Source organism: Hyperoodon ampullatus (genome assembly GCF_949752795.1).
Source record: "Hyperoodon ampullatus genome assembly, chromosome: 14".
NCBI classification, from domain to species: domain Eukaryota; kingdom Metazoa; phylum Chordata; class Mammalia; order Artiodactyla; family Ziphiidae; genus Hyperoodon; species Hyperoodon ampullatus.
Window position 1 is genome coordinate 31517779 of NC_136927.1, and position 26343 is coordinate 31544121.

At 46.7% G+C, this 26343-nt stretch overlaps 1 protein-coding gene across 1 annotated transcript in view; it reads left to right on the top strand.

The window, feature by feature from the left end:
* Positions 1–14611: 14611 nt before the first annotated feature.
* SNX29 (sorting nexin 29) overlaps positions 14612–26343 on the top strand; it is a gene marked incomplete at both ends in the record, with an annotated part of 539882 nt that continues 528150 nt past the window's right edge. The window contains 5 exon segments of the mRNA XM_079720019.1: positions 14612–14624; positions 14627–14665; positions 14668–14688; positions 19851–19915; positions 21966–22018. Of these exon segments, the coding sequence (XP_079576145.1) occupies positions 14612–14624; positions 14627–14665; positions 14668–14688; positions 19851–19915; positions 21966–22018 (191 nt within the window).

Genomic DNA, 26343 nt, shown 5'->3' on the forward strand with positions numbered 1-26343 from the left:
CCTCTTCAATGTCCTCTCTCACACCCTTTTCTCGCTCACCCTTTCACTCCAGTCAACCCCTCCTTCTGGAACACCCTTCCCATAGATCTTCCCGGGCCATCTCCCTCTTACCATCCAGGTCTCTAAAGTCGTCTCCAGAGAGTGGCCCCCCCGGGACTGCCCACTTCCCCTGTCCCCACGCTTTGGCCCATTCCTCTTTTTAAATTTCCCCGTTCCGCTTCTAGCGCTCTCTGGAACCGCGTTGTCTCATTTCTCGTGGCCACCGTCCCGTCTGGCTCCTCGACAGAGGCGTGAGCCCAGGATGGCGGGGTGGCGTCCCGTCTGGCTCCCCGACAGAGGTGTGAGCCCAGGATGGCGGGGAGGCGTCCCGTCCGGTCCCCGCCTTGCGGATCGCGAGGCATCGCTGCGGGGGTCTCCGGTCTACCTCGGGCACCCAAGCCTCAGCGCGGCTAGCATCTCCCCAACTCTGCCGCCCGGCACGGGTGTTTACGTTCCGGGTCGGGGGGCGGGGCCGCGCCTGCTGGGCTGTACTTCCGGGGCGGGGCGGCAGGCGGGGCGGGGCGCGCCGTCTCCTGGCCTGTCTGGAGGGCGGCAGCGGCAGTGGCGGCAGTGGCGGCGGCACGGCAGGCACCGGCCCGGGAAGCGGCACCATGAGCGGTGAGTGGAGGCCTGGCCGCTGTCACCCGCCCCAGCCGCCCCGGCTCCCGCCGCACCAGCTGCACACTCCGGCCCCCGAGTCCCCGCGTCCCGCTCGCTCGCGGACCCCGTCCCATCGCTCCCAGTTTCCTGACCCCCATGTACGCCCAGTTCCTGGCTTCTGGTCACCTGCACTTTTCTGGCGTCCCCGGTCCAGGCACTCCTAGTCCCTTGACTCCTGTCCATCACTTACAACCAGCTCCTGGACACCTGTCCCCCAGATCCCCCAGTCCCTCCCAGTCCTCCGACCCCCTAGTCCAGTTACCGACCCCCCAGTTCTCAGACCTCCTGTGTCTTAGTCCCTCCTAACTCCTAGACTCCCTGAGTCCCAGTTCCAGTTACTGGTCCCCCTGCTCCCCAGTCATTCCCACTACCCAGGCCCCTGGCCCCAGTCACTCCGATCGACACACAGGCAAAGAGTGTCTCATTCTTAGTTCGCTGCCCCCTGAGCCTTGTGTCCCCCGCTAGCTCTCGGTTTCAGAGGACGCTTGGTTCTCCTCATTTTCCCTCTCTGGTTCTGCTTCTTGTATTTTGGTTATTGTTTCATACTCCAGCTCCTTCCATTTCTTTTCCTAGCTCATCTGAGGTCTCCCTAGTCGTGCCCAGCAGCCCTAGCTAGCCCTCTTGTCCAATGCTGAGCTCATTTGGGGACCTCTGCCCTTCCCAGTCCGACCCTGTCCCTCCCACTGGGGAGCGGGGTGGTTTTGGTGGGAGGCTTGAGTTATGTGTGGACAGCTTGCCTTCAGTGTTTCTGAAGTTTATTCCCTAGACTTGGATGCGTGTTCTCAGCCCTTTCCACTCATGAGGTCCGTTGGTGTTTTGCTGCTAAGTCATTCCTGGGTGTAGTATGTAGAGATGGGAGTGACTCAGGGCAGCCTCGCAGCTGCCCTGACTGGGATCTGGATTTACTTAGGAAGACCCGCCTACCCTCCTTCTGTTTTCCCCTTACTGTGGAATAGCCTCTACAGAATCCTTGCAACCAGCCCAGCTGGTCCTCGCCTTGGACTCAGGCATTTCTGGAGGTCGAGGCGGGGCAAGGTGAAGGCCATGTGTCTCTCTTCATCTTTAACTTTTAAGTTAACTCTGTGGATCATTTTCCATAGCTTAGGTGCCTTTTGTTTTGCTATTCATGAGCAAGATTTGTGAAATTGATGGTCCTAATGCGGGAGCTGGGGAGGGGGGTTTTCCTGGGAGATAGTCCAGCTTCTGTTGTCAGATGATTTTTGGCTTCACTAGAGTTTCTGGTCCTTGAACATTAGTGATACCACAACAAAGATGCAATGAACTGGTTTCCACCCAGGAGGTAATACAGCCTGGAATAAGTGCAGACCTTGGGGGCAGACAGGTTGGGTTCAAATACTTGCTCTTCCACATAAACCTGTGTGATTTAGAGCAAATTGCTCTGCCGTCCTGGAAGTCTCAGCAAAATGAGGATAAATAATAGCACCTGTATCCTAGGCTTGTTGCAATGACTAACGTTACTCACGTAAAGTGATTGATACTGTGCCCCTCACATGGTACGTAGTCAGGAACTTGAGAGCTGCTATTGTTGTTTCTGTAAGGACCTCTGTGGGGTTCAGGTGGGGTTGTTTTCTGGCCCAGCTCTGGGACAAGGGCTGGAGCTAAGAACGCCCTGAGAAACTCTTCTTTTTAATGTGACCATGGAGTCTCTGCCTTGAACTCACAGTTCTGGACCATTCTTTCTACTGTCTTCATTGGGAGCAAGTGAAATTGACAAGCCAAGGGGAACCGACCAATGTATACTTTAAGGAGCAACTTGATATCAAAACTAAGGAAGTTTTAAAATTCAGTTAAAAAACCCCATTAGGTCTAAGGTTAAACAGATTACAGAAGGAAACCAACACATGGCTTTTTTAGGAAAAACCATGAAGGATGAAAGACTTCTTTTGGAAAGATTGTAATTGAGAGAGAAAAAGTGGTTGCTGAGGATTGGAAGGGGAAGCCCAAGGTATTTTCCACCTATGGGATTAATAATTGGCACATAAAATAATGTGGCATGGAAATATTTACTCTCTTTTGCTTTTTTTAAAAGACAATTTCAAGCAAAAAAAAAAGTGGAGAGAATAGTTTAATGAACAATTACGAACTTATGACACTTCACCCATATACTGTCTACTTCCTACCTCTCTCCCCAGTTTATTTTGAAGCAAATCCTAGACACCCAGCAAATCCTATCATTTCTTCTTTTTTTTTTTTTTTGGCTGCGTTGGGTCTTCGTTGCTGTGCGTGGGCTTTAGTTGCGGTGAGCGGGGGCTACTTTTCGTTGCGGTGCACGGGCTTCTCATTGCGGTGGCTTCTCTTGTGGAGCACGGGCTCTAGGCCTGCAGGCTTCAGTAGTTGCATCACATGGGCTCAGTAGTTGCAGCATGCGGACTTCAGTAGTTGTGGCACATGGGCTCAGTAGTTGTGGTGCACGGGTTCTAGGGCACACGGGTTTCAGTAGTTGTGGTGCACGGGCTCAGTAGTTGTGGCTTACGGGCCCTAGAGCTCAGGCTCAGTACTTGTGGTGCACGGGCTTAGTTGCTCTGCAGCATGTGGGATCTCCCCAGACCAGGGATTGAACCCATGTCCCTTGCGTTGGCAAGTGGATTCTTAACCACTGTGCCACCAGGGAAGTCCTATATCATTTCATCTGTAAATTTTTAAAAAAATATTTCTAAGATATAGGGACTCCTTTTTAAAAAAGCATAACTCAATTCCATTATCATACCTATAGGAAATAAGCAGTAATTCATTAATATCAGATATTCAATGTTGAATTTCCATGATTGCCTTATAATTTTATTTTATAGTGTATTTTTTTTTTGGCCACGCCACGTGGCTTGCAGGATCTTAGTTCCCCGACCAGGGATTGGACCCAGGCCCCGGCAGTGAAAGCGCTGAGTCCTAACCACTGGACTGCCAGGGAATTCCCTATAGCGTATTTTTAAAAGTCAGGGTCTAAATATGGTTTAAACAATGCAAATTGGTTTGTCTTTTAATTTTTTTAGGTCTCTTTCTCTCTTTTTAAGTTTTTTTTAATGTTTAACATATTTACAGAATTGTACAAACATCACCGTAATAAATTTTAGAACATTTTCACTACTCCAAAAAAAGTAACTTCATACCCATTAATAGCTGTTCTTCATTTTCTGTTCCTTCAGCCCCAGGCAACCACTAATCTACTTTCTCTCTCTGTGGATTTGCCTATTCTGGATATTTCGTATAAATCAAATCATACAATATGTGACCTTTTGTGTCTCTTTTCACTAAGTATCATGTTTTTAGGATTCATCATGTTGTAGCATATATCTCTATTCATTCCTTTTTGTGACTGAATAATATTCTGTTGTATGAATATTCCACATTTTGTTTATCCATTCATCATTTGACAGACATTGACTTGTTTCCACGTTTTGGCTATTATGAATAATGCTGCTGTGAACATTCACGTACAAGTTTTTGTGTGGATAATATATTTTCATTTCTCTTGGACAGATATCTAAGAGCAGAATTGCTGAGTGTGTTTGAAGAGCTGTCAGACTGTTTTCCAAAGCAGCTGCATCATTTACAGCCCTGTAAAAAGGTTCTGGTTTCTTCCCGTCCTCACCAATAGTCTTTTTGATAATAGCCATTCTAGTGAGTGTAAAGTGGTATCTCTTTGTGGCTTTGATTTGCATTTCCCTAATGAGTAATAATATTGAGCATTTTTTCATGTGCTTGTTGGCCATTTGTATATTTTCTCTGGAGAAATGTCTGTTCAGTTTCTTTGTCCATTTTTTGTTTTTTTTAATTGGGTTGTTTTTATTGTTGAGCTGTAAGAATGCTATATAATTTCTGGCTACAAGTCCCTTATCAGATATCTTTACAAAAAATTTTCTCCTGTTCTGTGGGTTGTTTTTCACTTTCTTGATGGTATCCTTTGAAGCACAAAGTCTTTTTTTAAACTATGGGTTCCCCTTTCATCTCCCTCGTTTTTTTTTGCCCCCTTGCCATTTTTTTTTGAAGGAAACAGTTTATCCTGTTAGGTTTCTTTGTGGGATTTTGCTGATGGAATCCTTTTGGTGTAGTTTGACATGTTTCTCAGTTTCTCGTGTAGCCTATAAATTGACAATTAGAGTCTGTTGTGTCTTGCAGCTGAAAATATTGGAGTGGAGGTGGAGGTCAGATGGGTACAAGGCCAAATACATTAAGTGCAAATAACCAGGAAGTGGAATGGTTAGGTAATGCATGCATAAGATAAATGGGCATCATGGGGCCAGGAAAAACTAAGATGACCATTAATAGGGGAGTGGACAAATATATGTGGTATGGTCACATGATGGAAAACCTCAAAGATGTTAAAAGGAATAAATTAGGTTTATACACATCACTGTGGCTATATCGCAACATTAATGTTCTCTAAAAATAAGCAAGGTACAGAATTATATTTAAAATATATACCTTGATGCATATCAGAACATGCACATAAAACAATGTTTATGGATTCATGTATGTGTGTAGAAGTAAACAAATTGCTAGGAGGATGGATACCTGCTGGATGTGGGTGGTTGTTTCAGTGTGATAGTGTGATGATTTACTTGTTTCTCTTTAAAGAATCCAGTAGGTAGGAATACTTGATTATCAGCCTCTGCTAGCTAAGGAATTCTGATTTTCAGATAATGCTTTTGCTCTTACTGGGGAAAATAGGACTTGTAGGGTCAGAAAGTCATTATGATTCTCAGGCACTGTCTTTGGTAAGACTTTATAGTTGAAGCTACTCGATGCTCATTTCCATCAATAATTACTCTGTCACGAATCCTTCTTAAGTTAGAAAGACCCTGAAACCCCCACTTCAAGGCCTGGGGAAAGCCAGACCCAGAGAGGTCAAATAATGAGTGAAGCAGACAAGCTCTAAGGGCCTGAAACACCAGAGTTGGGGGCTTAGTGGGTAATTTACTGCTATGTCTTGTCTGATGTTTAGGTTCATTTTGGCAGCTTTTTTCTTATTTTTCTGGAATGTTGAAGGTCATGATTTTCTCTTTGGCATTGACTGCGTCATCTCCAGCAGTGGCTTGTATTTGGAATAAAGGATCAGCTGATGGTGGAGGGGGAGGTAAATTAGGAGTTTGGGAATAACATATACACTACTATATATAAAACAAGTAAACAACAAGGACCTACTGCATAGCACAGAGAAGTATATTCAATATCTTATAATAACCTATAATGGAAAAGAATCTGAAAAAGAATATATATATATATAAAATATATATATGCCAAATCACTTTGCTGTACACCTGAAACATAACACCGTAAATTAACTATACTTCAATTTAGAAAATGGTTAAAAAAAAGAATCAGCTGAAATGAGTGAACAGAAAAAAGAATAGCTGTGGTCATTCAAAGCAGAAAGAGTGATGATATCACCTTTTTCTCCCCCAGTGAAGGCACTGGGCTGATCTGTTACGGCAGATTGTAAGAAGAAACTGTTCCACCGTCAGCAGACATTTGACTGCCTGCCTCTCTTGTGAGCAAGTGGCAATGGACTCTGTCACACTGATCCCCACTCTCCTGCTTCCTGGTTGCATGGCTCTGCCTGGGTGACCAACAGGAAGTCAAATGCTCAGAGGTCTTAAATTTTGGAACTAAATTCTCTAACTTCTGGCAATGTGAACATAATCCCAGATAAAGCACCTCCCGTCCTGCTACCGTCTTGCCTGCACACAGGCCATGCATTCTCAACGGGGTGATATCACCCCTGTGGGGGAGAAACATCTATTCTTGTGTCTAAAGCACAGATATGCATGATGTACGATATATCTGTGGTATTAAAATTTCATGGCGGGGGTGATTAAGGAGAAAAAATGTCTAAAAAGCATCCTGACAGAGAATGAGAAAAAGCTTGAGAAATGTTGACATAGCTGAAGTAATTTTATCACTATCATATAAATTCACATTTTGCTTTTACCCTTAACATTTCTGGATAAAACTTTATCGTATTGCTACATGATCTTCATATTGATCACTTTTAGGGACTTCATAATCCATCAGTAATCCATCATTACACATATGGCATAACTTTTTTTTTTTTTTTTTTTTTTTTTTTTTTGCGGTACGCGGGCCTCTCACTGTTGTGGCCTCTCCCGTTGAGGAGCACAGGCTCCGGACGCGCAGGCTCAGCGGCCACGGCTCACGGGCCCAGCCGCTCCGCGGCATGTGGGATCTTCCCGCACTGGGGCACGAACCTGTGTCCCCTGCATCGGCAGGCGGACTCTCAACCACTGCACCACCAGGGAAGCCCTGGCATAACTTTTAAATTACTGACTTTACTTGTGGAAACTTATCCCCCCCCCTTTTTTTTCCTTTTTGTTCCTATTATACATAATGATGCAGTGAACATTTTTGTTCAAGGTAGTTTTTCTTCCTTTTGATGATGTCTTTAGGATGAGTTCCCTGAAGTAGTGTTAACATGAAAGTGTCGATGGTTCTTGATTGCTCTTTCCGCCAAAGCAATTGCACTTGTTTAAAACGCTACCAGTGAGGGACTTCCCTGGTGGCGCAATGGTTAAGAATCCGCCCGCCAATACAGGGAACACGGGTTCGATCCCTGGTCCGGGAAAATCCCACATGCCACGGAGCAACTAAGCCCGTGCACCACAGCTACTGAGCCTGCATGCCACAGCTACTGAAGTCCCTGTGCCTAGAGCCCGTGCTCTGCAACAAGAGAAGCCACTGCAGTGAGAAGCCTGCGCACTGCAATGAAGAGTAGCCCCCGCTCGCCGCAACTAGAGAAAAGCCCTCGCGCTTGAAGCAATGAAGACCCAACGCAAAAAATGCTGCCAGTGGGAGTGAGGCACTGGTAGCAGCAGAGCCTGGCCAGAAATTCAGGGTTCAACATTCTGCAGTCATTTGTTGGATGACAGTTTGGCGCATCTTCTTAGCAGAGGGCTGTACTGTCGGTGTTTGTTGAAGGGAATTGAAAGAATGTACCCAAAATGTTAAGAGTAATGAGTACGTTAACCAGGACTCTTCCTCCCACACACCTGGCCGCACCACGCAGCTTGTGGGACCTTAGTTTCCCGACCAGGGATCAAACCCGGGCCCCAGCAGTGAAAGCACCGAGTCCTAACCACTGGATCGCCAGGGAATTCCCCAGGACTCTTTTCAATTGCATGTGGCGGAAGCTGATTCCAGCACAATAGGAGTTTAAAGCATCTTGTGTTGGAAAGGTCTAGGGATAGCCTGGCTTCAGCCTCAGCTGGTGCTTAGAGAGTCATCAGGACCACCTTTCTGTCCGGCTCGCAACTCTCAATACTTTCCTCTCTGTTGGCTTCACCTTCAGGCAGCCTCCCCTCCATGGAGGCAAGACGGCCCCTAGCAGCTCTTGGGTCACATCCTACAATGTAGCAACACCCAAGCGGGCAGGCCTTTTCCAGTTGCTCCGGCAGAAGTCCTGGGGCTGACTCATAGTGGTCTGGCTGGCCTCACGGCCATCCTGGAACCAATCCATCACCGTGGCTCTGGCTGCCCATGCCTGGATCACATGCCCAGTCCAGACCCCAAGGGTGGCGTCTGTCTCACTTGTTGTCTGGATGGAGGATGAACTGAAGGAGGAGGGAAGGCTCTTGTCATTTGGTGGGGGGTGGTCAAGGAAGACCTCGCAGGGAAGGTGATGTCTCAGCAGAGACCTGAGGGAGGCGAGGGTGACTCCTGAGCAGCTGGACAGGTGAGGATGCCTTTTGCTGAGGTGGGAAAGGCTGTGGGAGGAGCAGCCTGAGGCCTCCAGGGCGAGTGAGGACCCTTTCCCAGCCCTGACTTCTGCTCAGCCATCCAGAAGCCCTCAGAGGCCTGTGGTCCCCAGCTTCCCACGAGGGGGGAAACTTGCCCACTGGCACCCCATTTCTCCTTGCCTGTGTCTGCATAGCTTGGAATCTGCTCTTTGCTCCTCCACCTTAAAAAAAAAAAAAAAAAAAGCAAAATGCCCAAATGACATTAAAGACTATTGTGAAAACAATATACCTATAAATATACCTCTCTAACATATTAAATATTTCGATTTTTAGGTATTCTACTTCTATGTTCAAAGCATATGCATTTTACCTAATTGCATTGAGTCTACATTTGAATTAGTGTTTTCACTTATTATAGCATTTACCCATGTTCCTTCTCTTCACAATTATTTAAAAATGCTGCGTAACATTCCACTAAATTGACATGCTGCAGTTATTTAACCTTTCTCCCATTGTAGGAAAAGAAAGTAAATTCTGTTTATGATGTTCTAGGATGGAGTTGGCAAATGTTTTCTGTAAAGGGCCAGATGGTAAATATTTTCTGCTTTGTGGGCCATGTAGTCTCCATCCCAATTATTCATCCCTGTCGTATAAAAGCAGCAAGGGCAATACGCAAGTGAAAGCATGTGGCTGTGTTCCAATAAAACTTTATTTAGAAGACCTTCAGTTTGGGGGCTGTAGTTTGCTGACCCCTGTTCTAGAACGCTGTGGGAAAAATCTGCACCCCTGAAACCATGTTTAGGCAGGCATCATGTTGCAGTGGAAGAACACTTTGCCCTCAGGCAGTCCTGGATTTAACTCCCATTTGAAGGACCTGAGCAAGTTGTTGAACTTCTCCGACTCTTAATTCCCTTATCAGAAAATGGAAGTGAGAGTGAGTGATGAATGTACAATGCCTTACTCAGTACCTGGAAGACAGAGAGACTGGTAAAGAAGATACTTATTACTTTTCTCATAATCCCCACCCCCGCACCCCGGCCCATTCCTCCTTAGCTTAGTTTCCCAGGAGTCAGGAAGGTGCTTTGATGTTCTTGTAGTTTTTGGTATTCCCTGCTCATTGCTTTCCAGGACTCTGCACTGGTACTCATTACCAGTGGTGCATTCCTTTATCCCTGGAGCTTTACGAGCAATGGGGAATTTCATTTTTTAAAAAAATTGAAGTATAGTTGATTTACAATGTTGTGTTAGTTTCAGATGTACAGCAAAATTATTTTGTTATACATATATATGTATTCTTTTTAAGATTCTTTTTCATCATAGGTTATTATAAGATATCAAATATAGTTCCCTGTGCTCTACAGTAGGTCCTTGTTCTCTACTTTATATGTGGTCGTGTGTATCTGTTAATTCCAAACTTCTAATTTATCCCTCCCACCCTTTCCCCTTTGGTAACCATAAGTTTGTTTTCTGTGTCTGTGAGTCTGGTTCTGTTTTGTAAATAAGTTCATTTGTATCATTTTTTTTTAGATTCCACATATAAGTGATAACATGATATTTGTCTTTCTCTGTCTGATTTATTTCACTTAGGATGATAATCTCTAAATTTATCCATGTTGCTGCAAATGCCAATAGTTCATTCTTCTTTATGGCTGAGTTGTATTCCACTGTGTATATGTACCACATCTTCTTTATTCATTCATCTGTCGATGGACATTTAGGCTGCTTGCATGTCTTGGCTATTGTAAATAGTGCTACTGTGAACATAGGGGTGCATGTATCTTTTCGAATTAGAGTTCTCTCCAAATATGTGCCTAGGAGTGGGCTTGCTGGATCATATGGCAACTCCATTTTTAGTTTTTTAGGGACCCTCCATACTGTTCTCCATAGTGGCTGCATCAATTTACATTCCCACCAACAGTGTAGGAGAGTTCCCTTTTCTCCACACCCTCTCCAGCATTTGTTATTTGTAGACTTTTTGATGATGGCCATTCTGACCTTTGTGTTTCCCCGGAGCTTTGCCAGCAATGAGGAATTTCAGTTTAAATGTTTTTTGGTGAACTTAGTAGTTACACAGTGGTATAACTGTATATAAATGTGGTGGTATAAATGTGGTGGATGATTTGGTAAGTTTATAATTTGCATTTTTCCAGCCATGAGGGAAGATACACTTTCTCTTCAAAGTATTTGCACACTGCAGTTTTTCTTTTTATTTTCTGCAGCAAGGATTGGCAAACTGGGCTGGCCACCTGTTTTGTAAATAAAGTCTTATTGCAACCCAGCCACACCCATTCTTGCTATTGTCTCTGGCTGCTTTTGCACTCTGATTGAGTAGCTGCGACAGGGACCATCTGGCTTGAAAAGCCAAAAATATTTACCATTTTGCTCTTTACAGAAAATATTTGCCGACCTCTGCTCTAGAGGGAATTCTTTGCCCATTTATGAGTCCACTGTTGACCCCGTCTTTGTTCTTGGGCATCCCAAGTCCACTTGGGTGGCCCGAGCCCATCTGCCTCCAAGCAGAGTCTGCCTCTTTCCATTGTGTGGTGAAGGAAAGTCTGTCCTTTTGTCCTCCTCCAGCTGTGCCACTTTACCCCACAGTACTGGGACCCAGTGCCCTGACTTTGGGGGTGAATGATTGTCCATTTTATCTGTTCATGTGCTAATGCAGACAAAACTAGTCCTTCACTCATGCAATGTGCATTGCATGCACGAGGGCATTCTGGTCCTCTCCATTTAAAGCAGCCGCTTGAGGGACTACAGAACCGAACCCCGGAGTCTTGGTCCAACAGTTGTTGAGTTCCTTCTGTGAGGAGGGGAACCAGAAACACAAATCATCTCAGACAACGCTCCACATGCTTACAGGGCTCCATAGAAATGCCATGTTAATTGCAGTTTTGCAGGGTGCATTGAACAAATCATATAATATCATTGAATGTATCATGTGTTTGTTATATAATGTCAGTACGTCATTTGTTGTGTTCCAGATGTTATGGCCCCTGTGTAGATAATTCGGTGCAGGAGGAGATGGGAACAAAAGGGCCTTTGGCCAGAGCTGGGAACAGCCATCGTGGAAGGGGTGGCCCTCACAGAGGCCCTGGCTGCTCTCGTGAAGGAAGAGCTGTGCTGGACAGGGCACCAGAGAAATGAGGTGGAGGCGGGAGTGGCACGTGGGAGCAAGGCATGGCTTTTATTAAACTGGGGGGAGGTATTATGACATCCCCGTATGCTGTAGGAATTGCATAGATGATAAGAAAGAATTGACCATGTGGGAAAAAGAGGGACCGTTGCTGGAGTATGTCCTTGAGCAGGTGAGAGGAGATGGGGTTCAGAGCACAAATAGAGGTTTAAGTTTTTTAACTTCTCGGAGCCTCAGTTTCATCATCTGTGAAATGGGACAATCAAACTTAAGTTAGGGCAGAATTTCCCAATTGTGGCACTGTTGACATTCGGGCTGGATGATTGTTGTGTGGGGCTGTCCTGTACACTGTAGTAGATGCCAGGAGCAGCCCCCTAGTTGTGCCAAAAATGTCTCTAGACATTGCCAAATGCCCTGTTTTTTGGGGGGGTGTGTGAAATCCTGGTTGAGAATCGCTTCTCGCCGCCACTTCTCTGTAGGGCCCCTTATAAGTAAACCTCCTTGAAGTCTCCTTATTTGAGAGTGCCTGCTGTTTCCTGTTAGGAGCCTGACTGATGCAGAAGTTAAGGACTTACTAGCCTCAGACAGACACTCCCCTCAGTGTAATCAGAAACATGAGAGAGAAGTGAGCTTGGCTTTTCTTCCCTGTGTTTCAGTGGGGGTCTGGGCACTATCTGAAGTCTTGTCCCACCCCTGGGGACTCCTGCTGTGGTGGCTTCTTTGGCTTAGAATGTGCTCTAATCTACCTGTTGCAGTCCTTTCCATAAAGTATTTTCTTATGGAGGTGAATTTCAGATAATGTGAAACCATGTATGCTTTTAATACAATTAGAACAATTAACAACTGTTAAGTTAGAAATTTAACAGTTATAAAAACAATTAACCATTTAAAAGTGAACAGTTCATTGGCAATTGAGTACATTTGTAATGTGCAACCACCATGTCTGTCTAGTTACAAAGCACTCTCATCACCCCCAGAGGACACCCTGTGCCTATTAAGCAGTAGCGTTCTATCTTTATGGGTTTACCTATTCTGTATTCTAGTTCTTCCTGTTTTTTTAAGTGCAGTTCAAGTTCCCGCTTTTTCAGTCAGGCTTCCCTGGCCCCCAGCAGGCCAGCAGTGTGCTGTGGAAGAGGTCAGGCAGATCAGGGTCTCAGCGCTGCTTTGCTGCCTGACCTCGGGCAGAATTCCTGGCCTGCAGTGGGCACCCAAAGAACCTTACCATCTTTTTCTTTTCTCCATTATGCCCACTGAGTGCATTGCAAGGATTGGCCTTCGAGCAGAGAAATGACTTTCCCTCTGCCACTGCGTAGAGAGGCAGGGGAATACCATTGTGTGTGTGTGTGCAGCCTTGCCCAAGTGACCTAACTCCTCTGTGGACGGGCACCATGATTACCTTGACCTCCTGGGTTGGGACAGGGATTGGAGAAGGGATATAGGTAGAGTGCCCTGGGGGCATCTTGCTGGTTTTCCCCTCCCCACACGGCAGAGAAGCGTTTTCACCTTTATACTCCCCCAGGGCAGTGAACACAGAGGCCAGGATTGGATTGCTTTGCCTGTGCTCTGGAGAGAAGGAAGCCTGATGAAAGTACTTGTTAGAGCCAGAGGTATAGGATTGCCCATAACAACAGCAATAATAGTTAATATGTATAAAGTGTTTGGTGTATACCAGGCACTGTTCTGGGTGCATGGTATCCATTCACTCATTAATAGCTGTAGGAGGGGACCTCCCTGGTGGTGCAGTGGTTAAGAATCCATCTGCCAATTCAGGGGACATGGGTTTGATCCCACATTCCGCAGAGCAACTAAGCCTGTGCGCCACAACCACTGAGCCTGCACTCTAGGGCCCGTGAGCCACAACTACTGAAGCCCATGCACCCGAGAGCCCATGCTCCGCAACAAGAGAAGCCGCCGCAATGAGAAGCCTGCGCGCTGCAACTAGAGAAAGACCACGCACAGCAACAAAGACCCAATGCAGCAAAAAAAAAAAAAAAAAAAAAAAAAGCTGTAGGAGGTGCAGAGGGGTTAAGTAACTTGTCCTTGGTCACACAGCTGATGATGTAGGATTTGAACCTGCCCTGTCCTACTCTGAATCCCTGCTCTCTCTCCCCAGGAGGTCACTGAAGGCTGGAGATTTGTGGGAAAAATTAGTGTAGGATCTTAAGGATTCTAAACATGAAAGACAACAGCGAAGCACCTGAGCCAGGTGACTGATTTTCAAACGCAGGTGATTTCTAAGTTAGAGCCTTAGGAGATCACTGCATTTCTCTGACAGGTTTGTGGACCCTGGGTGTATTCCCTGGGGTGCCTTTCTGTTTTCTGTTTTCATTTTGATGGTGCTCTATTTTCATTTTGATGGAAGCCTGTTCTGTGAATCACTTTGCTGTATAACTGAAACTAACACAATATTGTAAATCAACTATACTCCAATTAAAAAAAAAAAAAAAGAAGCCTATTCTGGCTCATCTGGTTGATAGTGTTGACTCAGGCCTACCCTTACAGAAGGAAGGAAGCAGAAAGGCTGGGGTTTCATAGAGAAATCATTCCTGAACTGGCAGTGGGGCTGTCACTGCAGGTTTGTTACAGGGGTTGAGGGTGAGCAAGATTTCACAGATGGCCGAGCCAGTGGACTCGAAATTGAATCCTTCCTTAAGCACTTCCATGGGTGAAGGTCTTTTCCTCTCAGCCCCAGTGCTCTGTTGAGTGGAGCCACCTTTCCTTCTTTGTCAAGGATTAGATGCCAGTCAGTTAATGGCTTAGCCCACAGTTGAGGCTCAGTAGTTGGGCACTGGCTCCCTGCTCCTCCTGGGTGGTTGCAGCCGTTGAGGCTGGAAGATTCTTCTTGCCCTGGGAGGGGTCCTGTATTCTCCTCTTGGTCCCTGGGAGAAGGTAGGAAAGAGCCCGGTAGCATCGATTGCTCTGCCTGCCTGTCTCCACAGACACCGCACACTCGCAGACTGCAGAGCTAGGAGGGTGTGATCTCATGCAGAAACCAGTGCCCTGAGAAGGGAAGTGACGGTCCGTGTCACGTGGCCAGCAAGCAGCCCGGCAGGGATGAGGACTCCTGATGCCTTGTGACTTCCCACTAGCGCGCCTTCCACTGTTCCTCATGGCCATGGGCCTCCTGGGCACCTCCTGCCGTCGGTGAATGCTCCCAAGGCTGCCTGTGCTCCCTCTACCCTACGAGACCCCCTTCTCTTCATCCCCTTTCAGGCCTGGGATGGCCACAGGTGCCTTTTCAGGGGTCAGGACTGTCTTTTTCAAGTGCACTTCTTTTTTTTTTTTTTTAACAGTTTCCCCAAAGGAATGTGTCTTGCTTATTACTGACATTTCGTATGTTTCAGTCATTGGAATATTTCTTTTTTAAAAAATTTTATTTATTTTACTTATTTATCTTTGGCTGCGTTGGGTCTTCGTTGCTGCGTGCGGGCTTTCTCTAGTTGTGTCGATGGGCTTCTCATTGCGGTGGCTTCTCTTGTTGTGGAGCACGGGCTCTAGGCGTGCAGGCTTCAGTAGTTGTGGTGCATGGGCTCAGTAGCTGTGGCTTGCGGGCTCTAGAGAGCAGGCTCAGTAGTTGTAGCGCCCGGGCCTAGCTGCTCTGCAGCATATGGGATCTTCCCGGACCAGGGCTCGAACCCGTGTCCCCTGCATTGGCAGGCGGATTCTTAACTGCTGCGCCACCAGGGAAGCCCCAAGTGCACTTCTTGTCTGGGGAGAGATCACGTCAGCGAGGGTGGGTGTGTAGTGGGCTGAGACCTGCACAACCTCAGGCTGTTTCTCTCTAGAGAACAGGCTTTCTTCCCACGGTGGAGAGGCTTTGCAGGGTGAGGCAGAGGAGGCTGCTGACCTTTCTAGAAAAAGCAGTGGAACAAGTTCCATCGCAAAGATCTGGGATCATCATGCATATCATTAGGGGTAGGTGCTGTATCCTTGCTCTTCACGGTGGGTCAGGCACCAGCAGCATCATCATCATCTGGGACCTTGTGAGAGATACAGAATCCCAGGCCCCACCCAGCCCTTCTGAATTAGAACCTGCTTGGAGATTCGTGTGCATGTGAAAGCTTGAGAATCACTGCGCTAACAATTATCAGTAGTGAGATGATGGAGATTTTTATTTTCTTTGTATATTTCCCCCTGATTTGTTATTATTGTATTTTTTCACATGAATTACTCTTTTTTTTAAAATTGTGGTAGAATACACATAACATAAAGTTTGCCATCTTAACCATTTTTTTTTGCGGTACACGGGCCTCTCACTGTTGTGGCCTCTCCTGTTGCGGAGCACAGGCTCCAGACGAGCAGGCTCAGCGGCCATGGCTCACGGGCCCAGCCGCTCCGCGGCATGTGGGATCTTCCCGGACCAGGGCACGAACCCGTGTCCCCTGCATCGGCAGGCGGACTCTCAACCACTGCGCCACCAGGGAAGCCCCATCTTAACTATTTTTAAGTGTACAGTTTGGTGGTATTAAATACCTTCACATTGCTGTGCAGCATTCCCACCATCCATCCCCATGACTCTTCTCATCTTGTTAAACTGCAGATGTGTAGCTGTTAAACCCTAAACCCCATTCTCTCCCCTCCCCTCCCCTCCCCCGGCAGCCACCATTACACTTTCTTTCTCTATGATTCTGATTGCTCTTGGCACCTCATATAAGTGGAATCATGTGGTATTTATCTCTTGTGTCTGGTGTGTTTCACTTAGCATAAGGTCCTTAAGGCTCATCTGTGTTGTAGCATATTGTAGAGTTTCCTTCCTTTTTAAGGCTGAATAATATCTATTGTATGTATATGCATACATATTTTGCTTATCCATTCATCTGTCGGTGTTCACTTGGGTTGCTTCCACGTTTTAGCTACTGAGAATAATGCTGCTGTGAACATAAGCATACAGATATCTCTTCAAGACCCTGTTTTCAATTCTTTTGTGTATATACCCAGAAATCCTGGGTTATATGATAGTTCTATCACATGAATTACTTTTATGATCAGAAAGAATAGCAAAAGCACTTCAGGGGGGAAAACCTTGTCGAGTTTCCAGTTGGCGTTGCCCAAGGGCAAGTAGAGTTGTTGAGTGCAGTACTTGGAAAAAGGAAGAAAGCAAACCTGACTTCCCAATTCTGGTGTTAGAGAAGCTGAAACTAGACCTTCTGCTAAACGAAGAGCAGGATGTTTTGATAGACACAGGTGTCAAGAGCAATGTTTGAGGGCCTAGGGTCGGTGGGGTCTCTAGCCATCCTGAATGAAGCTTCAAGATGGCCTCTGGTCTGGTGGGAAGGATGCGTGAGCTATCCTTTCTCAAGACCTCTTCCAGAAAAAATAACAGTGGCAGAGTTTGGGAAGTCAGCTGTATTACTGTGTGTCCATGGAGAGTCTACTGACTGGTTTGATCTCCGGGCCTGGGGTGAGGGAGGAGCCCGTGTGGTAGTCCTAACAACGCTTGAGGGGCACGATCTCCAGTCGGGGTCACCATTCCACCTATTTTTTTAATGTGTTTTTTAAATTAATTAATTAATTAATTAATTTTTGGCTGCATTGGGTCTTCATTGTTGTGCACAGGTTTTCTCTAGTTGCGGTAAGCAGGGGCTACTCTTCGTTGCAGTGCGTGGGCTTCTCATTGCGGTGGCTTCTCTTGTTGCAGAACACGGGCTCTAGGCATGCAGGCTTCAGTAGTTGTGGCTCGCGGGCTCAGTAGTTGTGGCTTGCAGCTCTAGAGCGCAGGCTCAGTAGTTGTGGCACACGGGCTTAGTTGCTCCGCAGCATGTGGGATCTTCCCAGACCAGGGCTCGAACCCGCGTCCCCTGCATGGGCAGGCGGATTCTTAACCACTGCACCACCAGGGATGTCCAACGGTTCCAACTATTAGTATTCAAATACAGAACAAAACCTAAACCCATTATAATGGTCCACAAGACCTTTGTTACTGGCCCCTGCCTGTCTGTCTTTGCTTCCCCTTTTCTGGTTTTTGCTCAAGTCATAAGAGGCTTCCTTTGGGTCCTGGAAGACCAGAAGCCAAGCTGTTCTTTCCTCTCTTCCCTGGCCGTTTGCTCTGCCTGGAATGCTGGTCTTCCATATCTTTCCATGGCTGCTCCTTCTTGTTATAAAGGGCTCAGCTCAGATACTACGTGTGCAGAGAGGCCTTTCCTGACTGTCCTGGCTGACGTGGCCCTCTTGCTTCCTCCCTGTCTCATCACCCCATTTAGTTTTTCTTTCTAGTATGACTCTCTAACATCATCTTTATTAGTTTACTTAGGAGCTATTTGTTTCTTCCTAAGAGAATTATCGCTCCATGAGAAGATGGTTCTTTTATACCATTTAACTCCTGTGTCCCCAGCACTTAGAACATTGCCTGGCACACAGTAGAAGTTAAATAATTACCGAGTGGGTCAATGCATGTAATTGCTTGTCTTCTCTGAGCTTCAGTTTCCCCATCTGCGATTCAGGGATCCTAATACCTGGCTGGTAGGGTGGTTGTGAAAATTACAGGACACAGTGCGTTCAGAGGACTCAGTTTTTGTTTTTTTTTTTTCGGTAAGCGGGCCTCTCACTGCTGTGGCCTCTCCTGTTGTGGAGCACAGGCTCTGGACGCGCAGGCTCAGCGGCCATGGCTCATGGGCCCAGCCGCTCCGCAGCATGTGGGATCCTCTCGGACCGGGGCACGAACCCGCGTCCCCTGCATCGGCAGGCGGACTCTCAACCACTGCGCCACCAGGGAAGCCCAAGGACTTAGTTTTGTGCCTGGCGTGCAGGAAGTGCTCACCGCACGGTTACAGTTGTGAGCAACTGGGTGGCCCTGGCGTGACTTACATGAATCATTGACCATCTCTAAGGTGATGCCCTGCTGGTACTCCCTGGTGAAGCCCAGGCTGAGTTGCCCAAGAGAGAGGCAGCTCAGTGGCAATTCAAGGCCTGCCGTGTGGAGCATCTGCCCTTGTACAAACTCTAAATTTGGGTCTCCTTTGAAACAACTGTGTTCTGTGTCTGGTGCGTCATAATATGTAGCTGTGTCTCTGTTGATTGGAGTCACTGGGTCTCTTGTGGAGCATCAGATGTGGTTCTGACAGTGGTCTGCCTGGGGCTTTGAAGTGTCCTTGCCCCACACCCTCTTAAATGGGAGTTTGGTGCATGCCATGTGTATCAGTTGAGAATGCTTTTGGCTGTAAGTAACAGCCCAATCAATGTACAATGCTTGAACAAGTGGAACTGTTTGTTGTGTGAGAAGTATGAGATTTTTAGTATTGGTTCAACAGCAAAATGACATCGGGGCTGGCGTCTCTGTGATTCTCTTGGCCTTCGCTGCAGGCTTGTTGCCTCAAGGTAGCAAGATGCTGCTCTGGCTCCACCCGATGTGTTTATGATTAAGGCCTGAAGGATGGAAGAAGGAACGAAGCCGTTAACATCTGTTCTTTTAGAAGGATGGCGTAATTTCCCCAGATCGCTCCCAGTGCTCTCTGCTCACATGTCACTAGCTAGAACTTCTTACGGGCAGCCTTACAAGAGAGGCTGAGAACAGGAGTAATTAGGTTTTTTTTTTTTTTTTGCGGTACGCGGGCCTCTCACTGTTGCGGCCTCTCCCGTTGCGGCGCACAGGCTCCGGACGCACAGGCTCAGCAGCCATGGCTCACGGGCCCAGCCGCTCTGCGGCATGTGGGATCCTCCCAGACCGGGGCACGAACCCGCGTCCCCTGCATCGGCAGGCGGACTCTCAACCACTGCGCCACCAGGGAAGCCCAAGTAATTAGGTTTTTCATGGAAAAATAATGTTGGAGATGATGGTGAGGTCAGCCAACAAGCAGTGCCTGCAGTACTGGGAAACTTACATTTTAAGTTAGGCTATTGGTTCTCAACTGGGGGCAGTTGTGTTCCCCAGAGGACATTGGGCAGTATCTGGAGACATTTTTGTTGCCACAGCTGGGGTGTGTGTGTGTCTGTGTGTGTGTGCGCACGCTAATGGTGTCTAGTGGGTAGAGGCCAGGGATGCTGACGGACATCTTAATTCACAGGGCAGCCACAGAGAATTATCTGGTCCAAATGTCAGTGACACCAAGGTCGAGAAACCCTGAGTTAGACCATTCCAGTAACATCATCCAAATTTGGGGAACACTAGTTTAGCTGCTTTCCTGGGTTGCAGTAACAGGAAAGTGGTCCAACTTCATTGTAATGATGTAGATTACTGATACCTGGTCTTGTTATTGATTTTACTAAAGAGAAGGCTGATGCCAGTTGGGCACAGCCGTACACTACATGTCAGAGAGTCTGAATAGAAAGCGAATGTCAAACAAAACTAATTAAGCCTCATTGCATTTTAGGGTCACAGAACAATGACACGAAAAGACAATTTCTGCTGGAGCGACTGCTGGATGCAGTGAAACAGGTAAGAAGAAAGCTCACGTTTGACTTTGTGGTCAGGTCATTGTGTCAGATGATCGATGACGAAGTCATTTCTGCCCTTCTGTCTACACAGACTTCCTCCCGCTTTGTATCTGGGAACGGTGAGGCTAATCGTTTTCCCCAGCAAATGATAGTGATCAGTAGTAGGGACAGAGGAGCTCCTGTGTCCTGACTTCCTGAGACCCCTGGAGGACCCGGCCCCATCCTTCAAAGATGTCCCCTTGAGAAGGGCATTGAGTGGGTTTCAAAGCCTCATTTCCAAGCAGTTGTGTTTTAGGGCAACTCCTAAGGGTGTTGCGGTCGTGTTTGGAGTTGGGACCCTGTGAGCACAAGAACAGAAGTGAGGCCATGCTCAGGATCATGTGGATCCCGCGGATGGGCTCTGCTTGGTTTGGCTGATGCTATTTCTGATGCCTGGCTTTTGGCTGGGTGTGGAAGCGAGCTTTGACATGAGGCTGGCATCAGTTTGCTTGCTTGCAGCTACCAGACAGGCATCATTTCTTGCACATTCATCGCGTGCCTGATTCTCTGCTGAGTGCTTTACATCTAATCCTTCCAACCACCCCGTGAGACAGTTCTTGCAAATATTGCCATTTTACAGAAGAAGAAACCGAAGAACTGAAGCTCAGGTCTGATAACTTGCTGCCGACGTCATAGTTAATAAGCAGCAGAGCTAGGATCCAGCCCTAGGAATTCACATTTTAGAAGGGGCAACTGGCAATTATCTGCGTGTAATCACGATGTAGGGAGATAAATATGTACTTTAATGGAAGTGTCTGTTAAGTGTCCACATGAGTCCAGAGAATTTAGCATCTGCCCAAGCCTCGAGGCGTCCAGGTATGGTGGGAAGGACACAGATTCAGGTGTAGCTGAGGTTGAAGGCCAGCTTCATCTCTTCACAGCTGTGTGTGCTGGGGCAACTCATCCAGCCTCTCTGAGCGTCCTTCTTCTCTTTAATTGGGTTACCAATCTCTATAGGGCTGTTGATGGAATTGCATTTGTTAAAGTGGGTAAAGGGCCATGGCCAGCGCCTGTTCCACAATAAATGCACAACCCACATTATTAGTTTCTTCTTTCTTTGCTCCAGAAATGGAAAGTAAAATAAGAAGATGAAGAGTTAAGCCACGTCAAATGTAGCAGTTAAACAGAAATAACTTGGATCTTCTGCCTAGAGCTGCTATTATTATTTTGGGGGGTGAAAGTGTTGTATATATGCCTTTTAAAAATCAACTTTATTGTGGTATAATTTGCATACAATAAAATATACCAATTTTAAGTGTGCAGTTCCATGAGTTTTGACAAAAGTATCATTTAAATGTCTATACACACACACACGATAATAAATTCAGGAATCTTGCAAACGTACTACCCACAGTGGAGATTCTACAATTTTGGAAGAGTAGTGGAGAGAGGTGATGGTTGCACAATATTGTGAAGTGAATTGAATTGCATAGCTAAAAATGGTTAAAACGGTAAATTTTATGTTGTCTATATTTCAGCACAATTAAAAAAAAAAAAAGAATAGTTTGCTTTTGTTTCCACCCTCCCTGGGTGAATTGTGGTTCAGCACAACCAGATGACTTGTTTGGAGTTTGATTTATGCTGTCATAACTTTACAGCCAGCCATAACAACTTTGGGCCCTGTCAGAAGGGACCCATCATCACAGATTTGTGGAAGTTTTGATTACTGCCTATTAAGAGCTCTGTGTTATTGACAGTCAGCTGCTGACAGACAGAAGAAGCTTCCTAGATAATCTGCAGAAGGCCGTGTGCTTCTGTTTTCCTCTCAGCCTTGTCTTTGCACAAGGCTCACTTCTCTACAAGCTGGAGATAAGGGCTTCCTTCAAGTGGTGGCTGGAAGACTGGGGTGCCTGCTGTCTTAGGTCTTGGGCTGATACCCTGGGCGTGGGGACACCCTGACTTGGCACCCAGAGTTCCTGGCCGTGTGTCCCCCGTGACCCTGAAGGCCTGTGGGGGAGGTTTTGTATGTCCCATCCCAACAGCTGATCTCAGCAGCTTCTTTTTCTGTGCAGTGCCAGATCCGCTTTGGAGGGAGAAAGGAGATCGCCTCAGATTCCGACAGCAGGTAAATATGTAGCTTCTGAAACCCTTTACCCTCAAAGACCAAAAAGGTGGCCAGAGATTGACCAGCTTCTATATTCTGCCGCTGCAGCCAGATGGGGCAGTGATTGCATTTGGGGGATCTGTAGATCATCTGGGCAGTGACTACTTGTCTAAAGTATTTCCAGCTTCCTGTCATCCTCCTTCTAGGAACCTACTCTGAGTGAATTCCTTGAAATGACTTTCCTCATGAAGTTATTTTCACGGTAATTTAATAATGATGAAAACTCAGAAATCTGAATGCTCAACAATTGGGAAATGGTGAATAAACTACAATGCATCGGTAGAATGGCACGTTATATAGCCATTACATTGATGTCCATACAGAATTTGTTTTAAGCAGAAAAATGCAAATGTAGTGATTTAAAAATAATATATTTAGTAAAAATAAAAAGAGCAGGATACAGAGTTAACATGGATTCAGAGTGATCCTCGCAACGTTAAACAACAGCTCTGGCAAAAAACATACCAAAATGTGAATAGAGGTCATGCTGAGGTTAAGACTTGGGAATCTTTATACTTTCTGATATTTTTTCATATTTTATACTGTGATCGTGTGTCCCTTCTATAATTTAAAAAAAAAAGTCCTAAAAATGGCCATTGACCTTCATGACCCTTCATGACCTGACATGACTGCATAAGCTTATAACACCGCCCAGGAGGAGAAGCAAATGTTTTGGCAAAGGTAAGCGACACAGGCATTTGCTGGAAATGCCCAGTGAAGTCGTTCAGGGCTAATTCGTGCTCTGCAGCCTTGGACGGGCAGGAGGAACACTCCCGCAAAGGAAGGGGAGGGAAGGGAACTCACTTGCTCAGCATTCACCTCATCCTGGAGACTGCAAGTGTTCCCCACCCTCTGACCCTGACCCGCCCAGCCCAGCCGGTTCCCTTCTCTGTCCTTCCAGAACCTTTCTCTTTGTGACACTTTACCAGCCGTGAGCAGTGCGTGTAGTGCTACGTTTTAATCAAGCTATTGGGACTATTTGAAACTGGTGCAGATTTACAGTTCTACTCGCTACCCTTACACTCTCTGCTTCTTCTTTCTCAGGTTTTCTCCATAACACCAACTAACAACTGTCCATTATGCATTTTTTTTTTTTTTTTTTTTTTTTGCGTTACGCGGGCCTCTCACTGTTGTGGCCTCTCCCGCTGCGGAGCACAGGCTCCGGACATGCAGGCTCAGCGGCCATGGCTCAAGGGCCCAGCCGCTCCGTGGCATGTGGGATCCTCCCAGACCGGGGCACGAACCCATGTCCCCTGCATTGGCAGGCGGACTCTCAACCACTGCGCCACCAGGGAAGCCCTATTATGCTTTTTAATTTTGTTTCTTTCTGTCGCCCAGACCATAACAGCAGGCAGGGATGTTTGGCTGTCTTGTTCACAGGTGTATCCCCAGCGCCTAGAAGCATCTAGAAGGTGCTCAGGGAGATTCGTTGTCTGGTTGAGTGTGTGCGTGGCTTTGTACCGCACATGGTCAAGTGTTTTTTTATTTTTAAATATTTATTTATTTATTTATTTGGCTGCCTCGGGTCTTAGTTGCAGCACGTGGGATCTTCGTTGTGGCACGTGGGATCTTCATTGCGGCATGTGGGATCTTTCGTTGTGGCACGTGTGCTCTTCAGTGTGGTGCGCGGGTTCCAGGGTGCATGGGTTCAGTAGTTGTGACACACAGGCTACCTAGTTGTGGCGCATGGGCTCTAGGGCGCGCGGGCTCAGTAATTGCAGTACGTGGGCTTAGTTGCCCTGTGGCATGTGGGATCTTATTTACCCGACCAGGGATCGAACCCGAGTCCCCTGCATTGGAAGGCAGATCCTTAACGACTGCACCACCAGGGAAGTCCCTGGTCAAGTGTTTAAAGAGGTTGTGAGCTTGGAGGGCAGAGGGGCAGCTTCTCTATTTTTTTCTTTCTCAGCGTTTTACACAGACATTCTGTGCCCATCACACATTAGGTTCTCTGTATGCTTGTGGCATTAGATCATTAAACTGAATTTTTGCTTCAGTTCTTCTTGAGGGCCTACTATGGGACCTGGCCTCCGTCAGCACAGGGGTTCTCATTTTGGAACCCAAGGTCCACCTGCATGAGAACGAGAGGCTTATTAATTAATAAAGCAATTCTGTACCCCATCCTAGATCTCCTGAACCAGGAGGTGTGTATGTGCGAGTGTGTGTGTATGGGTGTGTGCGTGTGTGGGTGTATGTAGGTCAGGAGTTCTTTATCACTTTTCTTCATAATTATTCTTTTCCTTTCCTGAGAGAGAGAACCCATTTCTGAATGTTAGGTTAACGTGTTGTTATATAATAGAGCTTACTATTACAACTTTTATTATGTAAACTGTTGTGTTTTATAGTAGAACTAACAAAGTTAATTCCTTCCATGGTAACTGGTTTCCGGCTAAAAGGAATATCCTGCTTAATAAAGATAGTTACTGTCTCTTACTGTTCCAGCTGCCCTTTGTTCCTGTCCACTCTTAGCTTCAGTGCATGCAGCCTCAGGAGAAGCAGCGGTGTAATTCTTTACAGATAAGAAAACAGAGGCTCAGAGAGGGCAAGTCAGACAGCCTAGGTGAGTCATCTCGGGATGTTAGAGTTGGAGGTTGGACCCTAGTTTCTTGGGCTCCAAAGTCTATTCTTTCTCTGTTATATCACCTTTAGCGATTATATCGGTTTTGAAGCTGGGTTTAAAAAATTTTTTTGTTTTCTTCCCCCTAGAGGGTTCCTTCTCAATATCAGAGTCTTGGTCTCATCTTGCAATGTGTTTGGCTAAAGGCGGCACCACCTTCACGTAGGAAAGGTCACATCGTTGTCCTTATTCTGTGAGAAACTTTAACCTCAAGAGGGAAAGTCAGTGAATATTTTAAAACAACTGTCGTGAAGTCTGAAAAGAAAGATAAGTCACCTCTCTCCTCACCCCTGACAAACGGCCTGGCACCGGAATGGATCTCAAATCCATTTGCTTCTCTCCAGTTGTCCGGCCGTTGCCCTGTCCCAGTCACCACGTGGCTCACAGGACAGTTGCCGTAGACCCACCACCGTCTTCCTTCTTGTCCTGCCTCCTGTGCATGGAGAGGGTTCTGCAGAATGCAGATTCCCACCTGTCACTCCCCCATGGAAAACCTTCCACTGGCTGCTCTTGGCTTTGGGAAAAAGGCCCACATCCTTAGCAGCCTGGAGGGCCCCATACCTCTCCCCTGGCTCTTTGCTCCTGCCACCCTGCCCTGGCCTTCCTGTTTTTTGTTTTTTGTTCTTAAAGCCTTTCAGTAATTTTTCAGGGAAACCTTCCAGACCTCTGATATGAATCCTCCACACTCCTCTCCAGCTCTGGCCATCTGGACCTGTTTTCCTTGCTCTGTACCATGGACTGGCAAACTCTTTCTGTTAAGGCCTGGATTTGGCCTCAGGCTGTATTTTGCTGACCCCTGCTCTGTACTGTTAGATTCTATAAACCTCTGTTTCTCATTACTACACGTCTGTGTGATGAATGGATTACATCTGTCTGCTCAACTGGATGACCAGCTGGAGAGAAGCCTGTTTTGCTCACACTACGTCCACAGCGCGTGACACATCGTAAGTGCTTAGTAAGTACTTACTGGATTACTCATTTGTTTAACAGTTAGTTACTGAACGCCTACTTGGTGTCACAGACACTGGGGCTTTCCAAATATTTCAGACAGTTTTCTACCCCTCAGGTGGCTTCGTGTCCACCTGGGAAGATAGTCCAGTGAGGCAGTGATCACAACATGCGATGCCGAGGACCATGTCCAGGGGGCTGTCGGATGCCCTGGGCAGGCTGGTGCGAAGGTTCATGGGCTCTCAAGGCCTGAATCTGGCGCTTCCCTTTTCCAGCTGCATCACTAACTTTTCTAAGCCCAAGAATTAGGTCTACGGTGATACTGTGATTTATAATAAGAAATACACATGATTGTTCTTTGCCCCATTCCTGGTACTGAGCTCCTAAAACCTCTGGAATTTCCGAAGTGGTGATAGCCAGAAAGGTGTCTTTTGTTATGTTAATGTAGTGAAAGCACCAGCAGTTGGAGGCTGGTTGCCAGGAGAACCAACCACGTGATTAGAGGGTTGGAACTTTCAGTCCCATCTCACCACCACTAGGGAGGGGAGAGGGGCTGGAGATGGAGTTCAGCTGCTGATGGTCAATGGTTTAATCAATCAAGCCTATATAATGAAGCCTCCATAAAAACCCAAGAGGACGGGGTTCAGAGAGCATCTGGGTCGGTGAATACTTGGAAGGGCGGAGAGAGTGGTGTGCTGGGAGAGGGCCTGGAAGCTCTGTG